General features: G+C 36.3%; 1 protein-coding gene across 1 annotated transcript in view; it reads left to right on the forward strand.

Annotated features, from left to right (window-relative positions):
- LOC121425317 (myoferlin-like) overlaps window positions 1–26,828 on the forward strand; it is a 56,561-nt gene that overhangs the window by 12,327 nt on the left and 17,406 nt on the right. The window contains exons 10-12 of the mRNA XM_041621346.1: window positions 4,774–4,873; window positions 6,844–7,028; window positions 8,399–8,508. Of these exons, the coding sequence (XP_041477280.1) occupies window positions 4,774–4,873; window positions 6,844–7,028; window positions 8,399–8,508 (395 nt within the window). The remainder of the gene's footprint in view (window positions 1–4,773; window positions 4,874–6,843; window positions 7,029–8,398; window positions 8,509–26,828) is intronic.

The raw sequence follows: 26,828 nt of genomic DNA on the forward strand, positions 1-26,828 counted from the left end.
TCGCTTTTCTGTCATTTTATTTTTGACCTCACCAACTGTTTGAATTTTATCAGTTTAAACTATCCTTACGGTTGATAGATTGTTTTCTACACCCAATCCAATTTCAATGTTTTTCACATTCTTATACAACTATCCATCATAACTTGAGATATGCCTTACGTACATGTACCAATGCATATTACACTGCACTAATATGGTCACGCACTTTACACTAAATGATTGCATATGATATATAAAATTCCCATTAATGTGCATGCAATTATTTCTTAAATATTTTTCCTACAACCTTTTCATTGTAAAGGTTCACCCTTACCATGTAAGGGATTTTATTTTAGTTTTTTTTATTATAAAGCAAGTATACACCAAGAATTTTCAGAAGTATATTGCCAGGTTTGGGAGATAGTAAGAAACTGACTCAAAATATAAAGTTTTGAGTAGAGGGATCCACATTCATGAACAAAAAAGTAATGTGAAGTATATTGTATTGTCAGCTACAGGACATGGCATTTTTTAAAACATATTATTAACAGACAAATTGATGCATCAGTCAGTAAGCATTAAATGATGAGCTTTGTTGGGTTCTGCTAGTTATGTATGAGTGGACTTTAGTACTAGAAATCCAGTTACTTTTACTTGTTGCCATACCAGGCCCCCCTCTGTGAAAGCTTTCTGATTGTCAAGAACAGTTTTTATTTGAACACTGTATAAATTTGAATACTTAGCTGATGAAGGCTCTTACCCAACAATGAATAAATTCCAGACATCTAGTCAAATCCCCAAGTTGGTTGTTGTTTCAAATAAATTCTAAACAATTTTCTGGATGATTTAGAAGTTCATTTTAGAAGATATGAATTGTAGTCCATTGCTTCTTAGTTACAGTTATATCATCAGCCATGGTGTAATTTCCTTCAGCAAGAAATTTATCCACATTGTGCTGCACTCAACCCAGGTGAGGTGAATGGGTACCCGGCAGGATTTATTCCTTGAATGCATGAGCACTGAGAGGCAGCTCGAGCTAAAGCCGGGATAATAATAATAACAACATGCCTTGTAATAGAATATTTCTAGATAGATGGCGCTATATAAATGCCTATTGTTATTATTATTTAAATCAATAAATGTGCAAATTGTTTGTTTTGCTTTTGAAATCTCCAGGGATTTTTGGTAGGTATTTTGGTGGATGATTGTGAGCAATTAAATGGTATAAAAAAGGTATACATAAAGTTATTCCTCAAAAAGTTGTGAGCACCGGAATCGGTAGCCCAGCTTATCCAGGGGGGTGTTTCACAAAGATTTAAGTATGACTTAGAGTCGCACTTAAATGTCTAGTTGCGCGCAGTATAAAAGGCATGACAGCATTGGTCAGATCATGCCAAGAGGACGCGCACTACTGCGTATTGATCAATAAGATTGCGCGTTGCATATCATGTACGCGTCGACATTTAAGTGCGACCTAAGTCATACTTAAATCTTTTTCAAACACCCCCCTGGTAATATAGGAGTGCATTGAACACCTAACAAGGTGGATATGTGTGCTATACAAATACCCTATATCATTATTATTATTGTAATATTGCTATTATCTGAATGTTTTATTAATTTATTTGATATCAGTGTAAAGCATTTAATACAATTAACATACAGATATGCCCGTGTTGCATCAAAACTAATTGTCATGGTGTCTTTGTCTATATTGTAAATACCGTGATAACGTGGCTCAGCAGCCAATCAAAATCTAGGATTCCAGTATGGTTACCATAATGGCAAAGTTACACCATTAAAGGACAAGTCCACCTCAACAAAAACTTGATTTGAATGAAAAGAGAAAAATTCAACAAGCACAACACTGAAAATTTCATCAAAATTGGATGTAAAATAAGAAAGTTATGACATTTCAAAGTTTCGCTTATTTTTAACAAAATAGTTATATGAACGAGCCAGTTACATCCAAATGAGAGAGTTGATGATGTCACTCACTCACTATTTCCTTTGTTTTTTATTGTTTGAAATATGAAATGTTTTGATTTTCTTGTCATGTGAAATGAAGTTTCATTCCTCCCTGAACACGTGGAATTCCATTATTTTAACATTTTGTGCTTTAGGCAAGGAGGTCCTAATCATCAAATTCGTAATAATGAAAAAATTGTTTAATTCAAACAATGAAAAACAAAAGAAGTAGTGAGTGAGTAACATCATCGACGCTCTCATTTGGATGTAACTGGCTCGTTCATATAACTATTTTGTTCACAATAAGCAACTTTGAAATGTCATAACTTTCTTATTTTACATCCCATTTTGATGAAATCTTCAGCATTGTGCTTGTCTGATTTTTCTCTATTGATTCAAATCAATATTTTTCTGATGTGGACTTGACCTTTAAAGTAAGTTTTATGCAATAGGACAGAGGTGTAGCTATTAACTCCTCTTATATCCTCTTAACACCAAAGATACATGAATAAGAGAATTAAGTATTCAATGGGTCAATAATGACATTGTAAACTCTTTGCATATACCCCGGCTTATTTGCATATACGGATTACCGGCCGCATCGCACACCGACGCACTGGTTGGTGAAACGCCTGACCAATCACACAACGGATCAGTGCCCACCTATTGTCCTCGTGTTCGTGCGTACGGTCCTGGACATTAGTATAAATAGAGAACGATATCAGATTATTTTCGTCACTTGATAAAGAATTGCTATGGCACTCGAAAGCTCGTGAACTTGTAAGCTAGTGAACACTTTTTGCGAGAGTGATCACGAATTTCCTTGTTGACCATAGTAGATTGCGAGACAAATGAATACCCTCTAGCGATTATTTCAATCCGCAATAATGAACCTATTTAGTATTTTAAACTCTTGTTGGTTTTTGGAATGTATTATCTTGGAACAAAATTGTATGTGTAGGTTATAATACCTCAAGTAGGAGTATTTTAATCTGTATTCAATCTTGAATCAATTGATTGAATGTTTGAATGTTAATATTAGCTTATTGAATAATCAGTATCATTGTATAGTTTTAACTTCTAAGGAAAGGAGAGCATTTATTGCTCTCCTAAAGCACTGGATACTGACAATAATTATGTTCCCAATTTTTTTCATTTCCTTTTCCCAATATGTTAAACATTTTTCTAAAAGTGGGAGTACATGAAGAGTATTTGTTTATATACTTAATAATATGATAGATTAAAACTTACTGTGGATGTCAGATCAGGGCATCTTATGCAATTATATTAATGTTTTTAACATTTTTTTGTGAATTGCAAATTGTTTAGTGAATTGTTCAGGTATTCATTAAATTGTGGAAACAATATTTTTTCTGGGACAATTTTTTCATTTTCTTTTTATTTATTTATTATTATTATTTGGGGGGAGGGGTTGGGTGTGTTGGTTAATATTTTGTTTTCTGGGAATTCCAAGTGTAAGTCTTCTTGATCATCAAATGAGATATCTGGGTTAATCATAATTGTAAGTGTAATCACTAAAAAACTCTGTTGTAATGGACTTATGAAAATAACTTTGATAAATTATTAATCGATCATTATAATAAAAGTAGTAGTAGCAAACACACAGAACAAAATGACTGATTTGTGGACAAATCTCTATTTGTTTTGTACACAAATTTTCAGATATTTCCTTGCTATTTTTCAAACTGCACCTTGCCTCCTTCTAAGCACAACATATGTCATGGGAAAATATAATTCACACCACATATATCAAGGTCAGGAGGACATAATTTGAAATAATTTGTGTACAAAACTAATGGAGATTTGTCCACATAATCAGCCTATTGAAGCACTTTTGCCAGTTTATGGATCCCCATAGAAAGTACAAGACTTTTCAAACTCCCATAACTTGCTTATTTCACAACCGATTTTGATGAAACTTGTTTTAAATTGTTCCTCTCATTTTACCTTTACAATAAGATTTAGAGCCATAACTGTAAATTTTCTGGCTCAAAGATATATTGATTATTTTTCTCCTAACAATACATGATTTTATTTAATTTTTATCATGAAAATAATTGTTGGAGAAGGGATGTAGTGTGCCAATTTTTTTTTTATTATAAAACATTGGAATGTTAAATTGCCATTTGCTTTTTAGTGCTAAAGGGCATGGGTCTGTAAGGTGGACTACTGATTAGTGTACATGTAATTCAAAACAATAATGTGAAATAAGACACAGTACAATATTTTTAAAGAAGTAAACTCATCTTATAAAGTAGATTTTTTTATGAACTATTAGATGTAAAGGAAATTAATTTGGAAATTGTAAAAGAGATCGGTTTCTCTAATTGTATGTCGGTTACAATTGATGAAATTCAACTAATATCATTTAAAGTAATTCTGGTGCCATATTACATTAGAAAGATAATTGAAAGAGATGCTAAATTTGTTGCCAAGATGTGTAGCAAATTAAGGCTAAATTTCTAATTATCAAATAACTTCAATTAGATGGGCAATTGTCTTTCTTACATGTATAATGAAATTATTTTTGTATCAGTTCTTCAAATTCTTACATAAAGTTTAGAAAGAGTACAAAAGAAATGAAAATGATTTCTTTGGAATAGTGTCTTGACAAGAAATATTGTGCTATAATGCATTGGATTCAAAGTACATGTAATTGTATCATCTTGAAATGTTAAGTGATAACTTGTATATTGCCAAACCCAGTGGAAGGCATAATAAGAACATCTATGGCAAATGTAGACAAGAAATGATGTTCACTCACTTATTGAATATACTCTCCTTTCATTTTTATGTCCATTTTAGGAACATTTCTGGAGTTTGGACAAGACTGAGACTCACGTTCCACCTGTTCTTATAGCTCAGATCTGGGACAACGACAAGTTCTCACCCGATGACTTCTTAGGTTAGTCAGTCCAAGTTATTTGTTTATTTAAAGGAAAACTTCAGTGTTTTTTCTGCTTTATTTGCATACATGTACTTCATGTATCCCGCCTCGATGAATTTAATGAAAAATTAAGTCAGGTGTTTATAGACAATTTCTCACCTGATAGCTTGTTGGGTTCGTCGGGCGAAGTTACTTGTGTATTAAAGGAAAACTCGAGTGTTCTTTCTGCTTTATTTGCACTAATTCATGTGTGCTCCCTCGAAGATTTAAGAAAAATTTATTGTCAGGTTCTCTCTTAATGACTACTTTGGAATCTCAACATTCAATTCTATATTTTTCTGTTGTGTGTAACTATTCGTCTGTAAAGAAATGAGTATGGTTTATGATTACTTGTAAGTAGATTTGAGAGGGGAGTGTGGTTGTCTTTCAGCATAGGTTTTAAACATCATGAGCCCAACCCTATACCCTGAACACATCCTTACCATGGATCACATGATCATATGAATTTGATTTCTACTAACCTCAATGTGTTACCGACATTATTACATGTCCTACATGTACTTTCCATGCATTCAACCTTTAATGTTGCAGATCTTCAAGTAGAGAATGGTAGCCCCCTTAATTCAATTCAAACGATTTGGACCAATTTGCAGTTTAATTCTTGATCTTGAGTGGAACACGAGGACAATGTTCTGAACAGGAAAGATACAAGTCAGACACAATACAATATAATGAATTTCAAATGATGCCCTCAGAAAGGGGCAGGTGCCGCCATTGCTCAAGTCTTTGCCCCTTAATTCAATATTGCATTGTACGATGTATTGTTCCAAGTGTTCCTAGGGCTAAAAGCTGTCTTGCGTTTTTTTCTTCAAGAATTTATCTTTATATTGTAAAATCTACATGGGTGACATTGCTATTTTCTCTGTTTAGCATGCCCCGTAACAACTACATGAACATGTGCACCAAGGTCAGGCTCACACTTTGACTGATGTATTCATTTCATAACTTTAACAGATACTGCATGTAACCTTTTCTTCTGTAAACTATGTCTTATCTTATTATTTTTTTTCTTCATTTATTATAATTTTTTGATATTGGACACTTTCAAGAATATAACAATGAAACAATTTTGACAGAGTGATTACAGTATTTATAGATCACAGAGTGAAGCTATTGGTGGCCAAGGAAGATAAGAGCCCAGGGGTCCGTTGCAGAAAGAGTTGCAATCAATCGCAACTCTAAAAATCATGCTCAACTTGATTTTCAACCAATCAACAGCGGGCATTTGGGACTTGTGATTGATTTTTGACTTGCGTATAAACGCAACTCTTTCTGCAACGGGCCCCAGGTGGGTGTTTCGTAAAGCTGTTCCTAAAGTTACGGACGACTTTACGCACAACTGGAACCTGTTCTTAGGTCATAACTCAATTACATAGGGAAGTTGCATAGCACAAGAAAGGATCACCAGTCGTGCGTAAAGTCATTCGTATCTAATGAACAGCTTTATGAATCACCCACTGTAAACTTGAGACTCATAGGCCTGTATGCTCAAAAGGGATTTCAAATGTACCATAGTATAAAACCATAGACTGTACAGACTTTTTAAATTGTATTGTCGTGCTTCTATTAGGTGTCCTTTTCCAAAAGCATACATTTATACATACATTGGAATTTTCTTAGTATGCGCAATGAAGTAAGCATAGTTATGTACTGGTACAAAAATATGCAAAGTCCATGGTTTGTACCATGATGCAATTGAAACCTCTTTTGAGAATAAAGGCCGTAGAGAAGGAATTTTAAAAATATTCTTGGCTACCTACATGTATTACTCAAACACAAATTAATATGCCATAGCTTTGAACAAACCAGATTTCAGAATACATGCCATAGAGGAATAGTTCTTTAATAACTTCTCAGACTCGGACCCTCAACAGTATCGCTTTAAGCAAATGTTTTTAATAGCAATTATTTTTCTTTGTTCTCTTAAGGATCCATTGAGCTAAATCTGAACGGTATGCCCAACCCCGTCAAGAAGGCAGGGAGTTGTTCCCTCAAGCAGCTACCCAATGAAGCCAAGGGAAAAGAAGTCAGCTTGGTGTCTCTCTTTGAGGCCAAGCGTCTCAAGGGTTGGTGGCCTGTCATCAGTGAGGAGTCCGGAGAACGGGAGCTCACTGTAAGTCCAAGATGGTTTTTGCTTCCCTGACACTTTCTCCAGTGAAACTGTGGTTTAAGGACTTAGTGCGAGATCGGTGATACTGTGTGGGAGTTGTTGGTTCTGTGATGTTTTCTTCCTTGAGACCATGAGATCGGTGATGCTGTACAGGAGTGTAACATGGTGTTTGAGGGAAGATGAGATATGAATGTCTGATTGTAAGTTTTAAAGATGATTTGTGGTTCCATATCACTTCCTTCAGTAAAACCATGGTTTTAGAATTGTGAAATTGGTGATGCTCTGCAGGATTGGACTTGGTATTTGAGTGAAAATGGGATGAGGATCTGTCATTGTTAGTCGAAAGCTGATTTGTAGGTTCCCTGATTTTTTTTCTGTAAAACCATGGTTTTAAAGTTATGTAAGATTGGGGATGCTGTACAGGAGTGAGACTTGGTGTTTGAGTGAAAAATGAGATAGGGATTTTGAAGACAGAGAGAGCAATGAGAGCTATTTATGGTGTGAAGATGATGTATAGGATGACCGCAGAGGACTTGGTGCAGATGTTGGGTGTGGAACGAGCGATGGCCTGGTTTGCGAAGGCAAATTGGGTATGCCGGTACAGGCGTACGGTGAGGAAGGATGATTGGCATTTTTAAAGAGGGCATTTGAGTTTGATTTGTTTGGTTAAAAAGGGAGGGCGTGGCCAAAGAGGACATGGAAGAAGCAAGTGGAGGAAGAGAGTAGGTGGATTGGGTTTAGAACTTCAAACTCCTTACTTGATCTTCATAAATGTTCCCTCTTCTGTATTCTTTCAGTGTGCAATGTATTAAATACATGCTTGCTTGTTAAGGTTTGCTTGATTAAATCCAGATTTCAAAAAAACATTTCTTAATTCCAGCATTATGGTTATTAAAAAGTTTTAGGTGAAAATTTAAATTAGGCTTTAAAGTTTTAGGTGAAAATTATGTGCATCACATGGCTGTAAAATTAATTATAAGACCATCAGAGGCCATGGCCATCGATGCTCTTCTGATTGGCCTCTATGCCCCTCTGATTCGTGCTAGAGATTTGCTGAGCCTTTTTTGTATTTTCTATTTGTGCTTTTTTATGTAAAGGTGCCCTTTTTGAAAACTGGCATGATGGCTAGATCGGTTGAGCGCCAGCGTCATGAATGGAAAACTTTCTAAACCTCCCTTCTAGTCTGGTGCTCAGCAGTTTAGAATAGAAAAGGGTTATGATGAAATTATGTAATGCAGGGCCCGCTGGGAGAACAGTTCATAAGAACCTAAGTTGCTACCCTGGGTAGATATCCCATATATTTTTTTGTTAATAAATGTTGCTTTGCCCTATTAATTGAAAGCCTGTTGCAATGTTTGTGTCTTGTATTTCAGGGCAAACTGGAGTTGGAGCTTGAGATCTTGACAGAGCAAGAAGCCGAGGAAAGGCCAGCTGGGCAAGCAAGAGATGAACCAAATGCCAATCCTGTCCTGGATCCTCCAAAGTAAGTCAATCTTTTACCTGGATCATGTTTCACGAAACAAATAGTGATTTTTCACTGATTATTGTTATAAGCTACCGAAATCCTTGCATCCGATTGGCTGAAAGCAGATTGGTCAGTGAATACTTGCACTGCTTTGCCTATTCTAGAGTACATGTAAATGGATCATTATCCTGGCAGTTAAATTTAGTTATTAAAGGGGAAGTCCACCCTGAAGAAAAGTTTATTGTTAAAATAGCCGAAAAACAAAGATATTTAGTTTTGGATTTGTGACGTCATAAACAAGCAGCTGCCCCATAGGTCATGTAATATAAAATCCATATATTTCATGTTTTTAGTGGTTTGTGATGACAAATTTTTGTTTTCTTTTTCGGAACGGATTCAAAATAATTTGTTTACTGATATACTGAATGTACAGTAATAACCATTTTTCAATTATCTGAGAAAATAATATTTCATCGATTTTTTTCCATATGATAAATAGGAAAGCTGCTCACATATGACATCAAAAATTAAATAATTTGAATTCCATTAACTTTTTTAATCTTTGATGGATTTTCTCAAACCTTCAGCAATATTCTTTAGTATATTTTCTGCTATTTTGCTATCAACTTTTTGTCAGGGTGAACTTCCCCTTTAAGCAAGTATCCCAGATTTCCAGCCCTTTATTATTGGTTTATTGGTATGTTGTGATTTCCACTTTAAAGGGGAATGAAACCTTTGGAACAAGTATGCTTGTGTTGAAACAGAAAAATCAAAGAATAAGAACAAAGAAAGTTTGAGAAAAATCTGACAAGTAATGAGAAAGTTATGAGCATTTTGATATTGCAATCACTAATGCTATGGAGATCCTCCCATTGGCAATGCGATAAGGATGTGTGATGTCACATATGAACAACTTTCCATTTGATAGACTATAAAATGCCCTCAAAATGTATCTTTTTGCTTTTTCTTATGGTGATACAAACTCTTTATTCATGATGTATTCTTTAAAAATCTGTATTACATGCCCTCCTATAGAAAGAACGCAAGATCTACTGATGAATATGATAAAAGAGGCAATTTAAATGAAATTTTACTAAAGTAATGGGGAGAGTTGTTCACAAGTGACATCACACATAGTTGTCGCATTGCCAATTTGAGGATCTCCATAGCATTAGTGATCAATATATTCAAATGCTCAGAACTTTCTCATTTGTCAGATTTTTCTCAAACTTTCGTTGATCATTTTCTTTGATTTTCTGTTTTCAAACAAGCTATCATATTCTAAAAGTTGCATTCTCCTTTAAATTATATTTTAAAAATTGCCTCCTGTTACCCAGGGGTAGTGTATGATTCATGAACTGCATTGAGCATTTATTATGGCCGTTAGATTAGAACTAAGTTGAGTGAAGTGTCAGCATGTAGCACTGGCCTAAGCTTAATGTATTTGCCTAACTGTGTGAGGGTTCCCTTCAAGAATGCAGAGAAATTGAGGTAGAGTTAGGTATAGCTCGGAGTTAGGCACAATCCCATCCCTTATAACATTTGTAACATACATGTACCTGTATATCCATTAGAATCTGAATAGTATCAGCAAACTAGTAATATTCAAATTTTTTGTAATTTTCATTAGTGGACGAGCCTCAATAAATTTGCCTAACTCTGTGTGAGGTAGAGCTGGAGGCAAACAATCATACGGCCCCTGGGAAGCGCGGGTGCCGAATTTCTTGGGTTTCATTGCACCCCGTGAAAATGTGGTTGAAAATGTAATTCCCAGGCCCCTGAAAGATCAATATCATTAGAGTTAGGCAAAGTTCAATTCATTGTTAATATTTCTATAAGGAATGGACATATTGTATCTTTAGAATGGTTTGACTGTGTGGTAATGGTGCAATAATGACTTGTTGTTGATGATACTTATTTTGACATGGATGGTCATGATAATGATTGATAACTATGGTGTTTGCTAGTGGTGGTGAATAAATGTGAAGATGTTATTCAAACCTTGATTCAGTGCCAAATCTAGTTGAGCATCGCAGTTTGATTTCTACCTTGCTTGGAATGAAATCATCATAAAACATGAAGCTGTTAGTGTATCAAATCATCAAAAGCAAGCATGGAAAAGTCATGTTACTTTCAGAAATTAATGAACTTAGTTGAAGAAAATGATTGTATATGTACATGTAGCTGCTGAATCACAGGTATTATTGAGAATCCTAGGCAAAGTTACTAACCACCTCTAAAGGGAGAACCTTTCTACTTAGTGACAATTCACTTCTATATATGATTTATTAATCCAGTTTTGGTTGTTGGAAGATGCTGGCTAGGAAACTGCATGGTTTATCTTGCAGGAATATTTATATTTTCTTGTCTCAGACATTATTTTCTTGTTGTGATCATTCTAATAATTTCACTTTCCTCTCTATGAATAACTTGGATGGATACAAGAAGTATTGTTTATTTAAAAGAATGATCATAATGTTTCTTGCAACTGTTGCTTACACAAGGTCATGTAGTTATGACACTTGTAAAGGATGCTTTCGATGCTATTCTTCCAAGTTCCTCTCATCATTGTCCTCATCGAAGGCTTAATGACAGAATTTCCAAGGCAAAACTGATCTGTCATTGCTAGAATGTTTGTGATTTCCTGTTTGTCAAGGTGGAGGGAATTTCCCCAAAAGTACAATGATGAGAATGTTCGAACATGCATGTTAGCCCTGGAAGTGTACTTCCAAGGTTCGTGCCTTCCGTCACATTCCTGCCTTGTCAGACCATTTCTTCACTCAACAACCAGCAATTAACTAACCCATCGTCATGTGACAATCATATGTAGCACTAGTGGCCAAAGAACAGGATACCCTTCCTTGTACATTAAAACAACAAAGTAGGGGAAATTTGCATACTCTTATTGAGATGAAAGGTACTTGGAATCTTGGAGAAGAACTGTGTTAGATGGCGGAGAGGTTAGCGCCTGAATGGCCACTCACTCACTGACAATCAACACACCTTTAACTCCTTCAACACCAAAGCTGAGAGGTGATGACTTTGGCCATGCTGCAATGGCTGCAGCGGATGGGTTAAGAAGGATGTCCCTTGTGGCCTGTGGGATCTCATCCTCTCATTTCTGGCTGTCCCCTGGCTGAACCTGATGTCACAGTCATCCCCCATCCTGTTGCTTTGATCTGGGGAAGACAAATACATGCCAGATTTGTCATGGACGAGCTGGCCACCAACCAAGAGTCTTTCACACCAGGGGAGTGTTCCCTCAAGCTTTTTTTATCAGGGATTCTCTTTAACAGTCGTTCTAAGCTACTGAAATCCTTGGATCGGATTGGCTGAGAGTAAACTTGTGAGTTGAAATCCCGAAGCGGTAGATTCAGGAAATGCTCCGCGGGATGCTTGCTGGTTCAAGGCTTGGTCAGATGGGTAACAATTAGCAAAGAGCCAAATGTTTGAGACCCTATGAGTACAAAGCAAGAGTTATGTACTTTGCAAACTGCTTTTTCTAACAAAGAGTGACAATTTTGGTATGAGTACTTCTGGTGCTTTGTAACTTTTGTGTGTTTGTCCAGAATTGAGTGATGCAAGAGTATCTCTAATCAACATAAACATTGCTTTACAAGAATTTTAAGTTTTTAGTAGGTTTTAAGATTGATCCACAAATGGCTAGTTGAGGCTAGTCTGAGATTTGAAAGCCTTTTCACTATACAGAATCTATAGCTACTAGCCATCAACTGATATCTTGATGTGTTTTTTTTAGCAGACTTGAATTCCAGATATATATTCTTAGCATGATGTTTAACCAAAATAACATTAGATGATCGATCAATAAATGCAAATCATTTTCCCTTCTAAACTAATCTCACTCTTGCTGCAAAGCTGAAGCCATTGAAATTTTTATTAAGAATAAATCTGTTTACAGATCGCCATATTAGCACAACAGGGTGTTCAAACTTTATTCACGCATGTAAGGTCCACTGGTTTACTCTTAATGCTTCAAGTCCCGTCAAGTTAAAAGAAGTTTAAATAAAGCTATTGCCTTCAGAAATTTAGCAGGCCATGACTTATCTTGTAAAACTTTACACAAAGATCCTCAGTAAGCTGATTACTTGGAGACCTTATATGGGTCATCACATCCTTAGATTCTCTGTCTATCTCAAAAGTTTGACAGGGATATGCATGTAATGCTTTGTGATTTGTCCAGCCTTAACCCATCAGTTCTGATATATCAAACCCCAATAGTTATGAACTGTGCACATAACTTCATCACTGATTGGAAGAGGTTAAAGGTGGATGTTCATGAAGAATCAAGCTAATATATAAGTAAGTTTGGAAACTATCTAGTCAATAACAACAAAATTAAAATTACTAGAGATGCGTAAGATTCTGAACTGATGATAAAAGTTATACTAAAACTGACAAAGTTTTTGTTCTGATTGATTGATTGTAGTAGCATTTGATGAAAATCTCATACTAAGGTGCAATCATACAGGGAGTTTTTCTCGGCTAGGAGAAAAGAATTGGCTTGTTAATATAATATCTGAATTATTTTTATATATGTATATATATATATATATATATATATATATATATATATATATATATATATATGTTGATTCATCATAATATTGTACAACCACCAAAGTGGCGGTAAATTGAATACAATATGATTAGATATACCTCATTTCTTTATGAAGCAATCCAGTTATATGTGTAACTGTAAGTTCTATTTTTTAAATATGTTCTCTTAGGGTTCAAAGCCACCATGAATGATAGAACTTGTTAATTTTCAGGTGTGAATTGGCGCTTAATGTGCGATGGCTGTCAGGGAGACGCCCGATTCATATGTCAACAGCCATTTTGGGCACTGCACAAATATTGCGGGGAAGCGTTTTATCATCGGCTTAGCAAAAGTACACAGGAGGGAGAGCAAGCGCGGACGGAAAAGGATGATGCCGTTTTTCGTTCCCCCCTCTTCCCGTATCCATCCTGCTCATCTCCTGTGTGCTAGAGGTACCGTCCCTCGTCGGGAGGGGGAAGCCCATTGCCAGGAGGAGCGCGATCGTGCCAGTCATGGTGCCATATGTGAATGGTTATGCAGTCACGATCACAACGCGTGTTGCCAATTTGACAATTTCCATGCTTTGCAAGAGATAGAGTGGTCATGTTTCATTAAGAGGATTTGAAGAGAAGCTTTAGGGAGGAAGCAATGAGGGGATGAGGTCAAATCAGGGGCAAATCTTTCTCAGAAAATTGAGTAAAATGCCCCCAGCGATTGTCTCTTCTATCTCTTCCCACTTTCCCCTTGCGATGATTGACAAAGGGTGTACTCATTTCTTCTTGTTTAGTTGCTTCTGAACAGTTGTCATGGAAAGGTCAGAGATTGGGCAACCATTCAGGAGAGTAATTAAAGTGTTTATAGCTTGACATGGAACTGAGGGCAAGAGTGCAACGTTGGTGATGATCTCATTTGAAAAATAGTGCATAGGGCTGGGAATCGTTCTTTGCTTCTTTTGAAAGAATGGCATACCAGGTAGATGGGAGTCAAATTCAATTTCAGTAACCTTTGGGAGTTTTTCCATAATGTTCTTATTAAAATATTTATCCATGTTATTTCATTTGTTGTTATAGCTGTGTGGAAACCCCTTGACTGTCTATTTTCTAAATTGTTTGAATTTTTTCCTTTTTCTGCTGCTGACCCCTGTCTCATGTATCATTGAGAAATGAGATTCTTTAAAAGTCTGAAATATTTGCCCACCTGAACTTGAAATGTAATTTTTTTTTAAAGATGAAATATGATTTGCTAAAGAATTTGTAATGGTTCATTGATTCAGGTAAGTACTAATGCATTCATCTCAATAGGATTTCATGCAAAAGTTCCAAAGTTCTTTGCACAAAATAGATTTGGTTGCTTTACAATGGACCCAAGGAAAAAAAAAAGTAATTCGAATTTCTTTCCAGCCCTGCCTATCAAGAAGGTATTGAACTGTAAAACTGCAAAACACAGAGATTTGGTAATGTGGCAGATGAATAGCAAATGTACCGATGAGCCCTCGAGTTTAGGGGTTCAACTGGTGTGCATGTTGAGAGACTTACAGTAGAAGTGATAATGAATAGTCACTTATTTCTGTTTTTATTTATGGATTGATTTTGCTTTTTGTTCCTGTTCTTTCGTCACATATTTTAAGGTTGCATTGAAACAACTTGATGGCAGATATTCTAGGACTAGCAATATTCCGACAACTTTTCATAGCATTCTCGATACATGTAGGCCTAGTCAATCAAAGTGGAATTCTTGAGAGGGAAGGCAAGGTGTAAGAATAACGTAAAGCAGACTGATAAACAGAAAGAAAGAGATCTAAAAAAAAGGAAAGGTGAGAGAAAGAGAGAGATAGAAAGAGAGAATACAAAACAAAAACAGGAATGAGGTCAATCAAGGCATGAATTGGGTTAACGAGAAAAGAGAAAATATCACCGATATGCGCTCTTCCGACCTTTTCAATGAAGGTGATGGGGAAAAAGAAACAAAAGTGGCATTTACAGGGCACCATACAGAGAACTACTCAACTTCAATTTCCATCACCGAAAAAATTCCACGTGCAAAGTTACAAAATGCATTTCCCTAGAAACAATGAATTCTGTCCACATGACATCATTAATCTTGCATTATTTATTCAGATTGGAATTAATTAAAATCGATGAGTGGCTATGTGCTATATGCGATTACATTACAGAGAAATCATGACATTCTGAAAGATAATTGTTTATGACTTGTTGGTTATTGGCAGGTAGTGTCCCCACTGTGAGAATATTCTGACAGAGAGGGTATCAAGAGATATGTTCATACGACATACCAGAATATTTAAAATTACTTTTTTGCTGTCAATATTCGTGCTTGAACAAGAAAAAGTATAATCCTTGCTAAAAAAATAATGCACAGTTTGCAAATATTGGGATATCTTATCCTTCCTATCTATCTTATTTTACTTTTATTCTTTTGATCACAATGTTTGATTTTAATTACCTGTAACTTGTAAGTCTGCTAGATGCCTGCCAGATATAACAACAGTTAACAGGTAATCCGCTGCTTGCCTATCTTGAATATAAAAAGTTTTCACTTTCGTTAGTGCATAGATAGCTCTTCAAATCTTTCATCCCACCAACTTGACATTAAACCCATGAACCCAGTATGTGAACACGACTGGTATCATTGGTATTTTGTGGTTTGCGTGAAGTGAGTCATCGGGTTACCAATTATTTCTCTTGTGTTTCTCTCTATCTCGTTTTTTCACTGACGAACGAAACGTCGTCGGTCGGAGTGGGGAGGGTTTCCCTGCTGTCAAAACCTGAACTCTTCACCTGACTTTTACTTGAACTTGACATGACAAGAATCAATCAAAGTGCAGAGATGTACATCTACCTTCAAGCTTTAAAGGAAAAGTCAGGTTTTGAAAGAAATTCAAATCCATTGCATTTTTTTAGTTTATACAGTAGCTTAAAAGTGGTGAAATTATGATGGTGTGAACCTTTTGCACATCTAGATATGTAATAGGCCAAGAAGATACAAAAAAGACATACATACTCTTCTTTTGGGGGGGCTCTGAAACCACAGCTGTTAGAAAAAAAATCAAGTTTTGATACAAATAGAAATAGAAATTGTTCCTTGAACGAAAAATCATCAGCTGCCCAAAGGCCAAATTATAGATTTTTAGACTTAAAAGCAAATACACAAATATGCGTAAAAGTAATGACAACATATTGGAAAAACAGAAATGAGAATCACAATTCCATAAGAATCAACTCTGATCTCTCCCATTTTCTGTTACGTAGCTTGTTGATCAGTAGTAAGACAAAGGCATGAATGAGATGCAGTGAAAGTTCTTGATCATTTAGATGAGTAATGGCAAATAAGGAAAGTAGACATTATCGACCTAGCTACTCTTGGCTTTAAAACCATAGCTACACGTGTAGAAAGGTGAGATTCTACTCGTGTAGAATATATATTAGCTTGAAAGAGAATTTTTTTAAACTCCTTGGTGTTTTTCAATTTCAACCCATTTCTTTCTTCACATTTCCCTCTTTTTTGTACTCTTTTTTTGTGTAATACTCTACGATATAAAATCTTGTAACTATGCATTTCTCTCTATTTGTTTGAATAAACTATACAAAGAATCTTTTTCTAAAGTCTGCTCTTGTTTTGATGAAAGTTGTGTCTTAGCAGAATTTGGCCAAGATGTCTTTCTTCATCAGCGTGAATAATCATAGTTTAGTCATTGGCGTGGGGAGAGTTAAGCCTAATTTTTCTTCTATTTCTTATTTCTTTTGTTCATGAACAAGTCTCTTGTTAAAGTGATTGGTTAACATTGGTTTGACTTTTAAAAAATCTGAGCTGGAAGGTCACACTTGTCACCTGTGTCTGTGATATGTTACAAAAATGAAGCCCGCAAAAAATTGTTTATTTAGTGCTTCAAAAATTGGAATATAAAGTGACCGGAAACACCATCTTAATTTCATCCCATACACTTATGTGTACTATTTAGGTGTCTATAAGACGCCTATTTACAAAATCGGGGTTTGCATAGTAGTTTTAGCTTTTCATTCTCAATAATGGTTGTTTTCAGGGTTTATTAGTTCTAATACATGTACCTGTACACATGTTTCATCTTGGTTTGAGAATTTTTTAAATCAGCTGCTCACAAAGTTAAACAATACCTTTAAGTTACAAAAAAAGTTGGTAGGTTGGATTACTCTTTCCTTTTTTCTTAATTGTTATTTTGAGAGACAAAAGGATAATATTAAAAGGGTGATTAAAATTCTGCTATTGGTATTATTTCCTATAGCAGGAGAAGAGCAGAGTTGGGAGCAGGTTCATGAACTTTTTAAAGAGATGGTGCTGACTTTGTTTATAGGAGCTAATAATGTGATTTAGGAGGACTTTTCTTCTGGGGAAAATTATTGCTGGTAGGGGGGATATGGAAGCAACATTTCTACATCCCTTTATGTTGCCAAGGCAGACTTTCAGAAATATTAAAGAGCATTTTGTCTTTAAACTATACCATGAAGATATTGTAGATAATCTACCTCTTGACATATATGTGAACTGATCGTATGGTGATTAATCAAGTAGCCTTTGACAGGTCACGCTTTTGTGGCTTCAATCTTTTGTGACATTCATAGCCGTTTTGTTTCTATCTGTGCTATGTCAGCAATTGTGTAGATCCTATAAAGATGTACATGTACTTGCTTGACTCAAGTAACACCAGAAGTTCTCAGACTTTGACTTTCTTTCAGGCTTATTTCGTTTCTGTTCCTTTGTATGTATAAAAAGAGGAGGGTTGTTTGTTTAGAATGTGAATTCCCAAAATTCCAATTCCAGAAGTTGCATGGTTGAAGTTACAGAAAAATAATCTTTCCGGACTTCTCCCTGGATGCGTGATCCAGAAAACAACCATTTCAGATCCATTTTGACGTATTTTTGATACCAGATATCATTGATTACAGATTATGTTGTCGTGAAGTATGTACAGAGTTGACAGCTCCACGAATTCAGGTCCCAGCACACTGATACCATCTGAATCAGAGCATGGCATACTTACAATAGCAGTATGAAATATTTCTTCGAATAGTGCCTTTTTTCTTTCTGAACCGTATGCCATAACTCCTGGTGACATTGTGTCGTCATTTATTTCTTCTATGTGACATCATGGAACACAATGAATGAAGGGAACATGGTATTTGGCTTTTCATGAAGTTTCTTGTTTGGCATTGTGTGAGTGGAGGCAAGAGGCTGCCAGATTTGAATCCCAGTCCTCTATTGATAATTCCATTGATAAGACTTATCAATCAATGAACGTTTAAACTCCCCATCAAAATGGTACGTGTGCATTGTTCAATCATCGTTCTGTTGAACATCTTGGATCCTTTTTTTCAATGAACAAGTGCACCTTTTCCCCCTTTTTCATGGGGGATAAAATTTCTTTTTGTGGTATGAATCTTTTTACCATCCCTTCACCCTACAGTTTTCTGTCTCCATGTTTCTCAGGTAATTATGGTATAACCATTTAAAAAAAAATCTTTTATACTGGAGTCAAAAGTGCATTTTCTCCCAAATATTTTGGTGAGCCTTTCATTGTGTTGATCTTTACTCATCTCTTTCCCAAAGTGTGTTTTATGAAAAATATTTTGTTGAGTCTATTGTGGAATACACGTGGTTACGTGCAGACTCCAGCATTGTACCATGAAGATGTCACATGGTCAAATACGAGACTCTTCAGATCAATACCTCTTGAAATGTCATTCCTTTAAAATCTTTGGTTGACAGTATTTTTCATTGCAATAGAGCATGGAACTCACACAAGAGTTGGTTGAATGGCTTCAGGTACCTTAACATCGGCATAAGCTAGGTTAACTTACGACTGATAAATATTAAATTCTAGGCCAAGACACATGATCCTATACTGTCACTCCATATTTTCAATGGGTTGCCTGGCATTGCAACATGAGGTTTACGTGTGATGGGCGAATCATGAACAGAATATCCTTGCCTCTCTTCATCAGTTCATCCCAATGAAAATTTCATGTCATTTTCAATACAAATTTTCAATTGGATTGCCTGGCATTGCAGCGTGAGGTTCATGTGTGATGGGCAATCGAGGAGAGAAAAACCTTGCCCCCTCTTTCCATCCCAATCATTTCAATGCTGAGTTTGGATCCAGCATTGGTTTAATGATGGTTATGAGAATGCTGGCGAAGCAATCTTCTCAACTGATTTCTGAAACTGACTAAAAGTTAAAGGGAAACCACTTCTAAAGAGCAGATGAGAATAGGGTCTTATATAAATTCTTGGATAAGGAATAAGAACTTTTTTTGCTTGTGTGGGGGACAAAAATGTTAGAATGACAGTGCGTAGCAGCATATCAAAACCATGTCGTAATCATTTCATTGTGTTTCATTTGGAAGCTTCGGTCATGTACGCTGATGGTTCAGTTACTGTAAACAGGGATCCTTGCATAATGAAGATATGCCTAGTTGCAGGTCAATCATGGGGAAAATGAAAATCTGCCTCAAGATGGGATAATCGGGGTTAGGGAAAGGTCAGATCTGAAAATGATCTCCTTATTGCCACAGAAGAAAATAAGAGCTAGTGATGCCTGTATTATATGATAATATCAATCTCTCTTCTCTCGTTTATGCAGTCTTTTAAGTCTTTGCCTGCTTTATTCACTTCTCTGACCAAATTGAAATGTTACTGCAGCTTCTCTGTTACTTGCACACAGTTCATATACAAGAGGGATAGCAAGAGATATCCCATATGGGCAAATAAGGATATCTTTATACATTGCAACATAAAAGTTAATATAAAGTTAATACTTTCAAGGAGTGTGGTTGTTGATATTAAACAGTAGGTACGAATGCCTAACAAATTTGAATCCCGTGGATGTTAGATCTGACTGATCGAACTGTCAAATGACTTCCGCATTCCTTATTCCCCTAGATTAATTTCTCGACAGTGACGAACCAGATTGTGAAGGCAACTGTTAAGAAATGTGGCTTAGGCAACAAATAGCGGATCATCAATTCCCTTCTCAATTCACCTGGATATGAACCTGGTGATCCCAACAGAATCTTAGGGTCAAATCAACAACATCTTTCAAAAAAAAAAAAACCTCGGAAAGCTCAAATGCTGTCAGTGTCATGCAAAGTTCACCGAGTCTTAGTTTTTTCTTTAGCATGTTTGTACAGATCTCTTGCAACATCTATGAACCTTAATTTACCTTTATCATGCTGGGATTTAAACAGAAAAGGGGCCAATGAGCTCTGTGATAGGGTCAATTCTTCTTTACCCATTACATCTCTTGCTTTCTCAGAAAACACACTCCGGGGTCAAACATTAATTTCTCTATCCCTGAACCGTTAATTGAATTTCCTGGACAATTATTTGATCAAGGGTACCCTGGGATGGCTGGGTACATACAGACTAGTTTCATAAGATGATTAGGCGGGGAAAATAAAACATTCTCCAGGCCTTTCGTTTGTGCGGTGAACGATCCCTTTACCAGACCATTATTGTGAAATTTCCAGGAACGGGCTGATAATTAGCTGTGTTTGAGTCCCTTGGGTCAGTCAGCTATGGAAGCTATGGGTAAATTCCTAGAAAAGGGCCTGTTTGTGACTGTACAATAATACATTGCCAAATACTTTTCCATACTCCAAGTTCATTCAACCCCATACGTGATTACTATTGTCAAAGTCTAATATTGCCAAACCAACAAAATTGTGTTATGACGTCTATATGAAGGTGAAGTCTTGGCCGTCACTGCTTTTTAACTTTGGAGTCAGTGGGAGATTGCAAGGGAAGCCTAGAAGGTTGGCTCATTACCAAATACAAGTACAAATATCTACATCAAGTACTTGTTTCCATAATTCAGTTGGAATATTATACAGAACAGTATTACTCTATATAATCAGGTGATAACATTCAAAAGGAGGTTTTTAATCTCTATAAACTGAGAGCATTAGAAATGATGGTTGATGGACAAAGCCTGTTTTTAGTATTTGGGTATAAATTGGTTAATCAAGGCAATTAGAGGATTATTTCAGTGTAATCATTAAGCTAATCATCTAACGTAATCAGAATGAAAGGGTGTGCAGAGTAATGTTCATGTTAGGATTCCGAGAACCAGATTTTTTTGTGTTTTTGATTTTCAGTTGGAAGAATAAAGTCTCCCCACATTGTCTGAGTCACAAACGAAAATTCTAAAAGAGCAGGGATGGGGGGGGAATCATAGGGAAGAAAGGAAAGGGGGGGGGGTAGTTGAAAAGTTAGGGTGACAATAAGATGAAACTTGTTTTTAAAATAGTTGTTATCTATACAACCTACTTTCAATGAACTTTGAAATGAGAGGGTTCAACTATTCTATGTGGACATTGATGGATGGTACCATTATAGCATGTTTAGGTATTACAAAATAGCTCAAGATTTGGGCAGAGAAGACATAATATTTTGATATTCCATAGGTTAACCAGGGAGCATTTCTATGGTAACATGATAATGTTATGGTGTCTGCCAAGAATAAAAAAATAGGCTCCTTGTCTCAGCATTAAAACCTCCTATTAGTCCAACTGAACATGAATAATGAAAAATAAAAAATAATAATTTTAGATGTGTTTCCAAACAAAAAATTGATGTTGTTCTATACAACTTTTAGAATGGTTATGAAACAAGTGAAAGAACTTTTCTTGACCCTTCATCAGATAATTGTGTGGCCATTAAGTACTGGTCTATTAGCCATCAGTTCAACCAAGAACATAACTTGGGATTAGTCCAATAGGGTCATTAAGCAATTCATCTTTCGCTAGTCCCTATGTATTGCCTAATTCAGGTTAGCTGGATTTGACTAACTGCCTGTTCAGACAATACTGAAATTAATAACATCTCAGGATTAGTCGACAGACACTTAGGCTGCATGAATAGAAAAGAAAACATTGAAGAGATATGCAGTTTTCCAACATTTATGTTTTACTTTCGGTCATTTTCAGGCCTTTCTACTTGAAAGTAGGCTTTTTTTTCTTAGCCCCATTCTTGTTTTGGTCTTGTTTTGGTCACCACACATCAGTTCACTAAGTAACATTTCAGTGGTTTAATGTATATTTCTATTCCATGTTGGTAAAGCCAAAAAGTCATTTTCTATTTGATAACGACATTTTGCCACACTTATGTAGCACTTCATACAAATAGTTTGAAGTGCTGAATATTATTACCCCCATTTCAGCATCGCTGCTCATACTTGCCAAATCGTTTCAAGGAACAAGTTCATTTACATGTACCTCACCTGGGTTGAGAGTGACAAATGAACACCTGGCAAAAGGATGTTTGAGATTAGGCGGGAATTGAAGCGAGATAATCTGTTGTGGATAGATGTCCACCAGACCACAACACCTCTGTAGTGTCTATACACGGGAGTTGTGGAAAAGGGGATGAATCAAACTTGGCCGTTGAGGGCTCACATCAAGATAATGAAGACACCCCCCCCCTCTGTCTTCGTTTTTGTCTCTTGAATTGCGTTATTAATGCAGGTGGGACTGCCATGGATATATCACCAATTTTGTTATTATTTCCGGTAGTGGAACCCTCTACCACCTGTCCACCATAGTTTCAGTTTGCAATAAATTACTGAATGCCAATGACCAATCCTCATCATTGTTGCATGTGCACTTTGTTCAGTACACTGACCAGGAACCAATCAGAGCGGTTCTTTCATATTCATAATTCATCACCAACTTTTGTGTAATGACGCCCTGCTGAGAGCTCTCCACATATCAGGCATCTGTTTGATATTGGATAATAATATTTATATTTAGATGTTCATGGCAGGAAAAGAAAAACGGGATTTGCTCTGATTGGAAATTATTTTGAATCTTGCAATGCTCTGCGGACTTTCCTGCCTGAAATGAGAATCTGGAAATAGTTGCACTCGCAACCTTTCACATTCTCCTTTTCCCAAGGTACATCTTTTCTAACTCCTAGTTTCGGAACTCTAAATGTTAAACCTCTATCAGTGTTGACACAGATTTATGTGAGAAATGTGACTTTGATTCCAAATAGCTGACTGCATCTCAGCTTTATATGTTGGCTATTCCCAGGGTGTTTTGAAATTGGAAAATTTCCAGTGTTGATTGGAGAGAGTTGTAAGTGTAGAGTTTCTTTTATTTGTCATATGGAGCTTACATTATTTTCTGCCCTTTCAACTTTCACCTCCCCCTCCCACTCTCATTCTTTTCTATTAAATGTTTTCTTATAAATGCTATTTTTATCGCATCCGCGTCTGAATCTATACCACCTTTCAAAAATGTGGTTGGAAAAAGTGTGACTCTTTCTTTTGGAAATACTCCAAAGATTTTTTTCAAATGCAGTAAAAGAGTTATAAATGTGTAAATTGTTACATATAAATGTTATAATTTCTTCTTTGTATCTAATGTCTAAAATTCAGTGATTTCTAATGAAGAGAAAAATATGGAAAGGTTTAATCGGTAGGCTTGTTGGTTGATTTGTCATTTCTGTGCTCCTGACAAAAAATATTTTTAACGACAATAAGCACTGCCCCTGTCTGTCCTGACCAACTGTCTTTTTGTCCATCCCAAGAATTGATTCCTGCACTAATATTAAAACATAGGCCTATTAGATGTCTTGTTTTTAAACATATGTTGTCGCAGTAAATGACACTGATATAAATATGAAGACACTGATATAAATTTGAATGAAGATCACAGCCCATTAGCGCATATATGTTCAACCCCCCCCCCATGTTATAACTTTTTTTAATGGATTTCAAACATTCATTCTGTGTAGATAGATGATCCCAATAAACAGATCATCTTCAAATTGAGATTCCACTATCCATAGCTTGTTATGAATTAATTAATTAATTAAATAAATAAATTAATTTCTCTTCAGGTAACTGGCAAATAGTTCTCCATGGATAATAAGACCCAATATAAGGATACATCATATTGAAATTACATAAAAATACAGCGCTTGTTGACTCATTTTATACCCGAGTACTACATGAATTTATTTTTATCATAATTGATTTACATTATTACTTTTGTGACCTACTTTTGTTTATTTCTTGGTTTCATCTGGGATGCACATTGACAAATGCACAGAATCTGTTTTGAAAATCTGAGTGACTGGTAGGAGGGAAGAATAATGTTTTCTATGACATTGTTTCCCCAGCCCTATGGGAGCATCATGTAAGTAGGGGTTAATGGACCTGATTGCTCCTCCCACTCAATTCTATTACGATCTGTCTTCGAGGAACAGGTTCCGACATCAAAATGTCCGATTGGGCCCTCACCATCAAGCTATCGTATCGATTACCAGTCCAAGTTCAAGTTAATTGAATCATGGCAGTGTTTATCCCAAACAGTTCCCTCTTGAAAACATCACCCTGGTATTCTGCAGGATGTTGAGGTGATACCAGAGGAGCCTATGACTCTGAGATGCGTTGCTGTGGCGTCGGGGGAATGGGACGTGGTACGGGGTGGGCAGAGTACCCATTTTGTGATATTGTTATTTAATCGTGGTGTCGCCAGTGTGATGATGATGTAAGGAACAAAAGCAGGCTGATAATGGCAGCCATATGTTGTGGATCTCGTGTAACCCATACCTGTCCGTCATTACCTGCCGTCTCTTGATGATACGCTCAGAATTTCTGGCTAACACTCCTGTTACTCAACCGAAACTTTGATCTCTGTTATGACATCCATCCAGAATAAAAAAAATTCGCCTCAAAATGATCTTCATCTGAAGTTCGAGAAACTTTTCAATGATATCTTATAAATGAATGCACAGAGCTTTTTAGGCACATAGAGATGTTAAATTAAAATTTGGTTTGTTCTGTTCCAGAAATGTGTATCATTAGTATCATACATTATTCTTAAAATGTTGAGGTAGTTCTTTTGGTAAACCAAAGAAATGTGTGGAAAGCTGCTTAGATTTTGATAAATGATTACTTGAGGGGGGGGGGATATGACAGATAGAAAAATAAAAGGCTGAGTTTTCATCCAGATTTGTAGTTGCAAGGATGTCTAGACATTACTAACTGGATTTGGTCTTGGAATTTACAAAACGGCTGCAAAAATTGTTCCAATTTCATCAATTTTGATACCTTGACATGAAATTGATTTGTTTTTATTTTTTAACTCATTGTTTTAGGGGATATGTTTGGTTGTTATTTATGAACAGGTGGTGTTGCAAATGAATCAAACAGAATTTCGCATAGGGTGTTTAAGTTAAACTGTGCACATGTATGGACTGAGTTGTGATCATCACTTCATAATTGGTTGATATGAAGGAGCATTGCATCGCTGTCATTCAGAAATCCATGTTCTGACTGTATGCATTGTAACCCAAGACATCCAGGGTAGCGTCCTTGCCATTCCAGAACATCTTCAGGACATAGATAATCAGTTGAAAACTAGTACCCCTATTTCAGAAGCCTTCAGACAAGCATGGAAGTGTCGTGTAGTGGTTCTGATTCTTGCCTTGGAATCAGAGGGTCATGTATTCAAGTCCCACCAGGTCCTAGGTTCCTTTCGCAAGTTTAATATCAATCCACACTTTGCCACTCTCGATCCAGGTGTTTATGGGTACCTGGTAGGTTGCGAAAGCATATGTCGTATGCCTTGCACTCGAGTCTTGGAACTCTTGTGTTGGAACGCTCTACAGGAAGTGGAGTAAATGCATACATTCTAACCCAATCATCATGACCAAAGTCTCTTGAATGCAATCATCTTTGTAATCATGCTGCTGTCCAGTAATGGACTTCAGGCAGGAAAGACTTCCTTATTGTATCCTGATGTATTTGGGTTGGGTCAAGAAGTGGTGTGAACATGACAATGGAATGATAGGTAGATCATGTGAAGGCTCTTGAGCAAGATTCCCTGTTAAATTACAAGAACTTTCTAAGGATAAAAAATACCTGATTATCATTTCCACATTCATACAGCCCCGAGCCTCTGACATACTATTCGGGAAAAGCAGTGTGGTCTGCTAAGCAGGCAAGGTGCGAGATTCAAAATCGCTAGCTCAACAGCCACCCACGGCGCCCTCACCCAACTACACGCTGGGCTACAAGTTCCTGTAGTTTGCTATCACACTGCCAATATACCGGCGATCTTGGAAAAAATCCTTGTGAAAAGTTCTTGTAATGTTAGGTGGTTTCAGACCACCTCGAAGTTTGTCAGTTCCAGTTGTTTTTGCTGTGTGAATGCAAATTGTGCGTAATCTCCCCGAAAGAAAATACCCGCTAAATATGAGGTACTTGTCAAAATGTATGGATAGATCACTCTATTCAGAGTCATTGATATAATGGCTCTCTTCTTTCTAGAGGTAAAATTGTCTATGAGGCCATTCTCATTACATTTTCTAAAACTAGTTTACTGGAAACCGGTTCAGGAAACCAGTTTGGAAGATCACTTTGCTAGCGTTCCCACCTGATCACACGAAAATGGTTTTCAAAATCACTTCATGTAAAGCGATCTTGTTGCTATTGAAGTGCTCTCAGTTTGCGCTAAAATAGTTTCCAGTAAACTAGAATGGCTGTATAGATATGCCTATGTACAAAGTGATAGCCAGCCCTTGATCAAAATCTACAGAATCTCATCCTCTATTCAACACAACAGGTTTGATTTTCTCACAAAAATCAGGTTGGGAACCTGGAAACTATTTTATGTACTGCAATTTTCTTCATCATTAACCCAAAGGCCATACAAATGACAAATATCCAAATTAGAGAATAGATGAAAAAAAATCAACTGTGACCATTATCGAGAAACCC

Source organism: Lytechinus variegatus, chromosome 12 (assembly GCF_018143015.1).
Source record: "Lytechinus variegatus isolate NC3 chromosome 12, Lvar_3.0, whole genome shotgun sequence".
NCBI lineage: Eukaryota > Metazoa > Echinodermata > Echinoidea > Temnopleuroida > Toxopneustidae > Lytechinus > Lytechinus variegatus.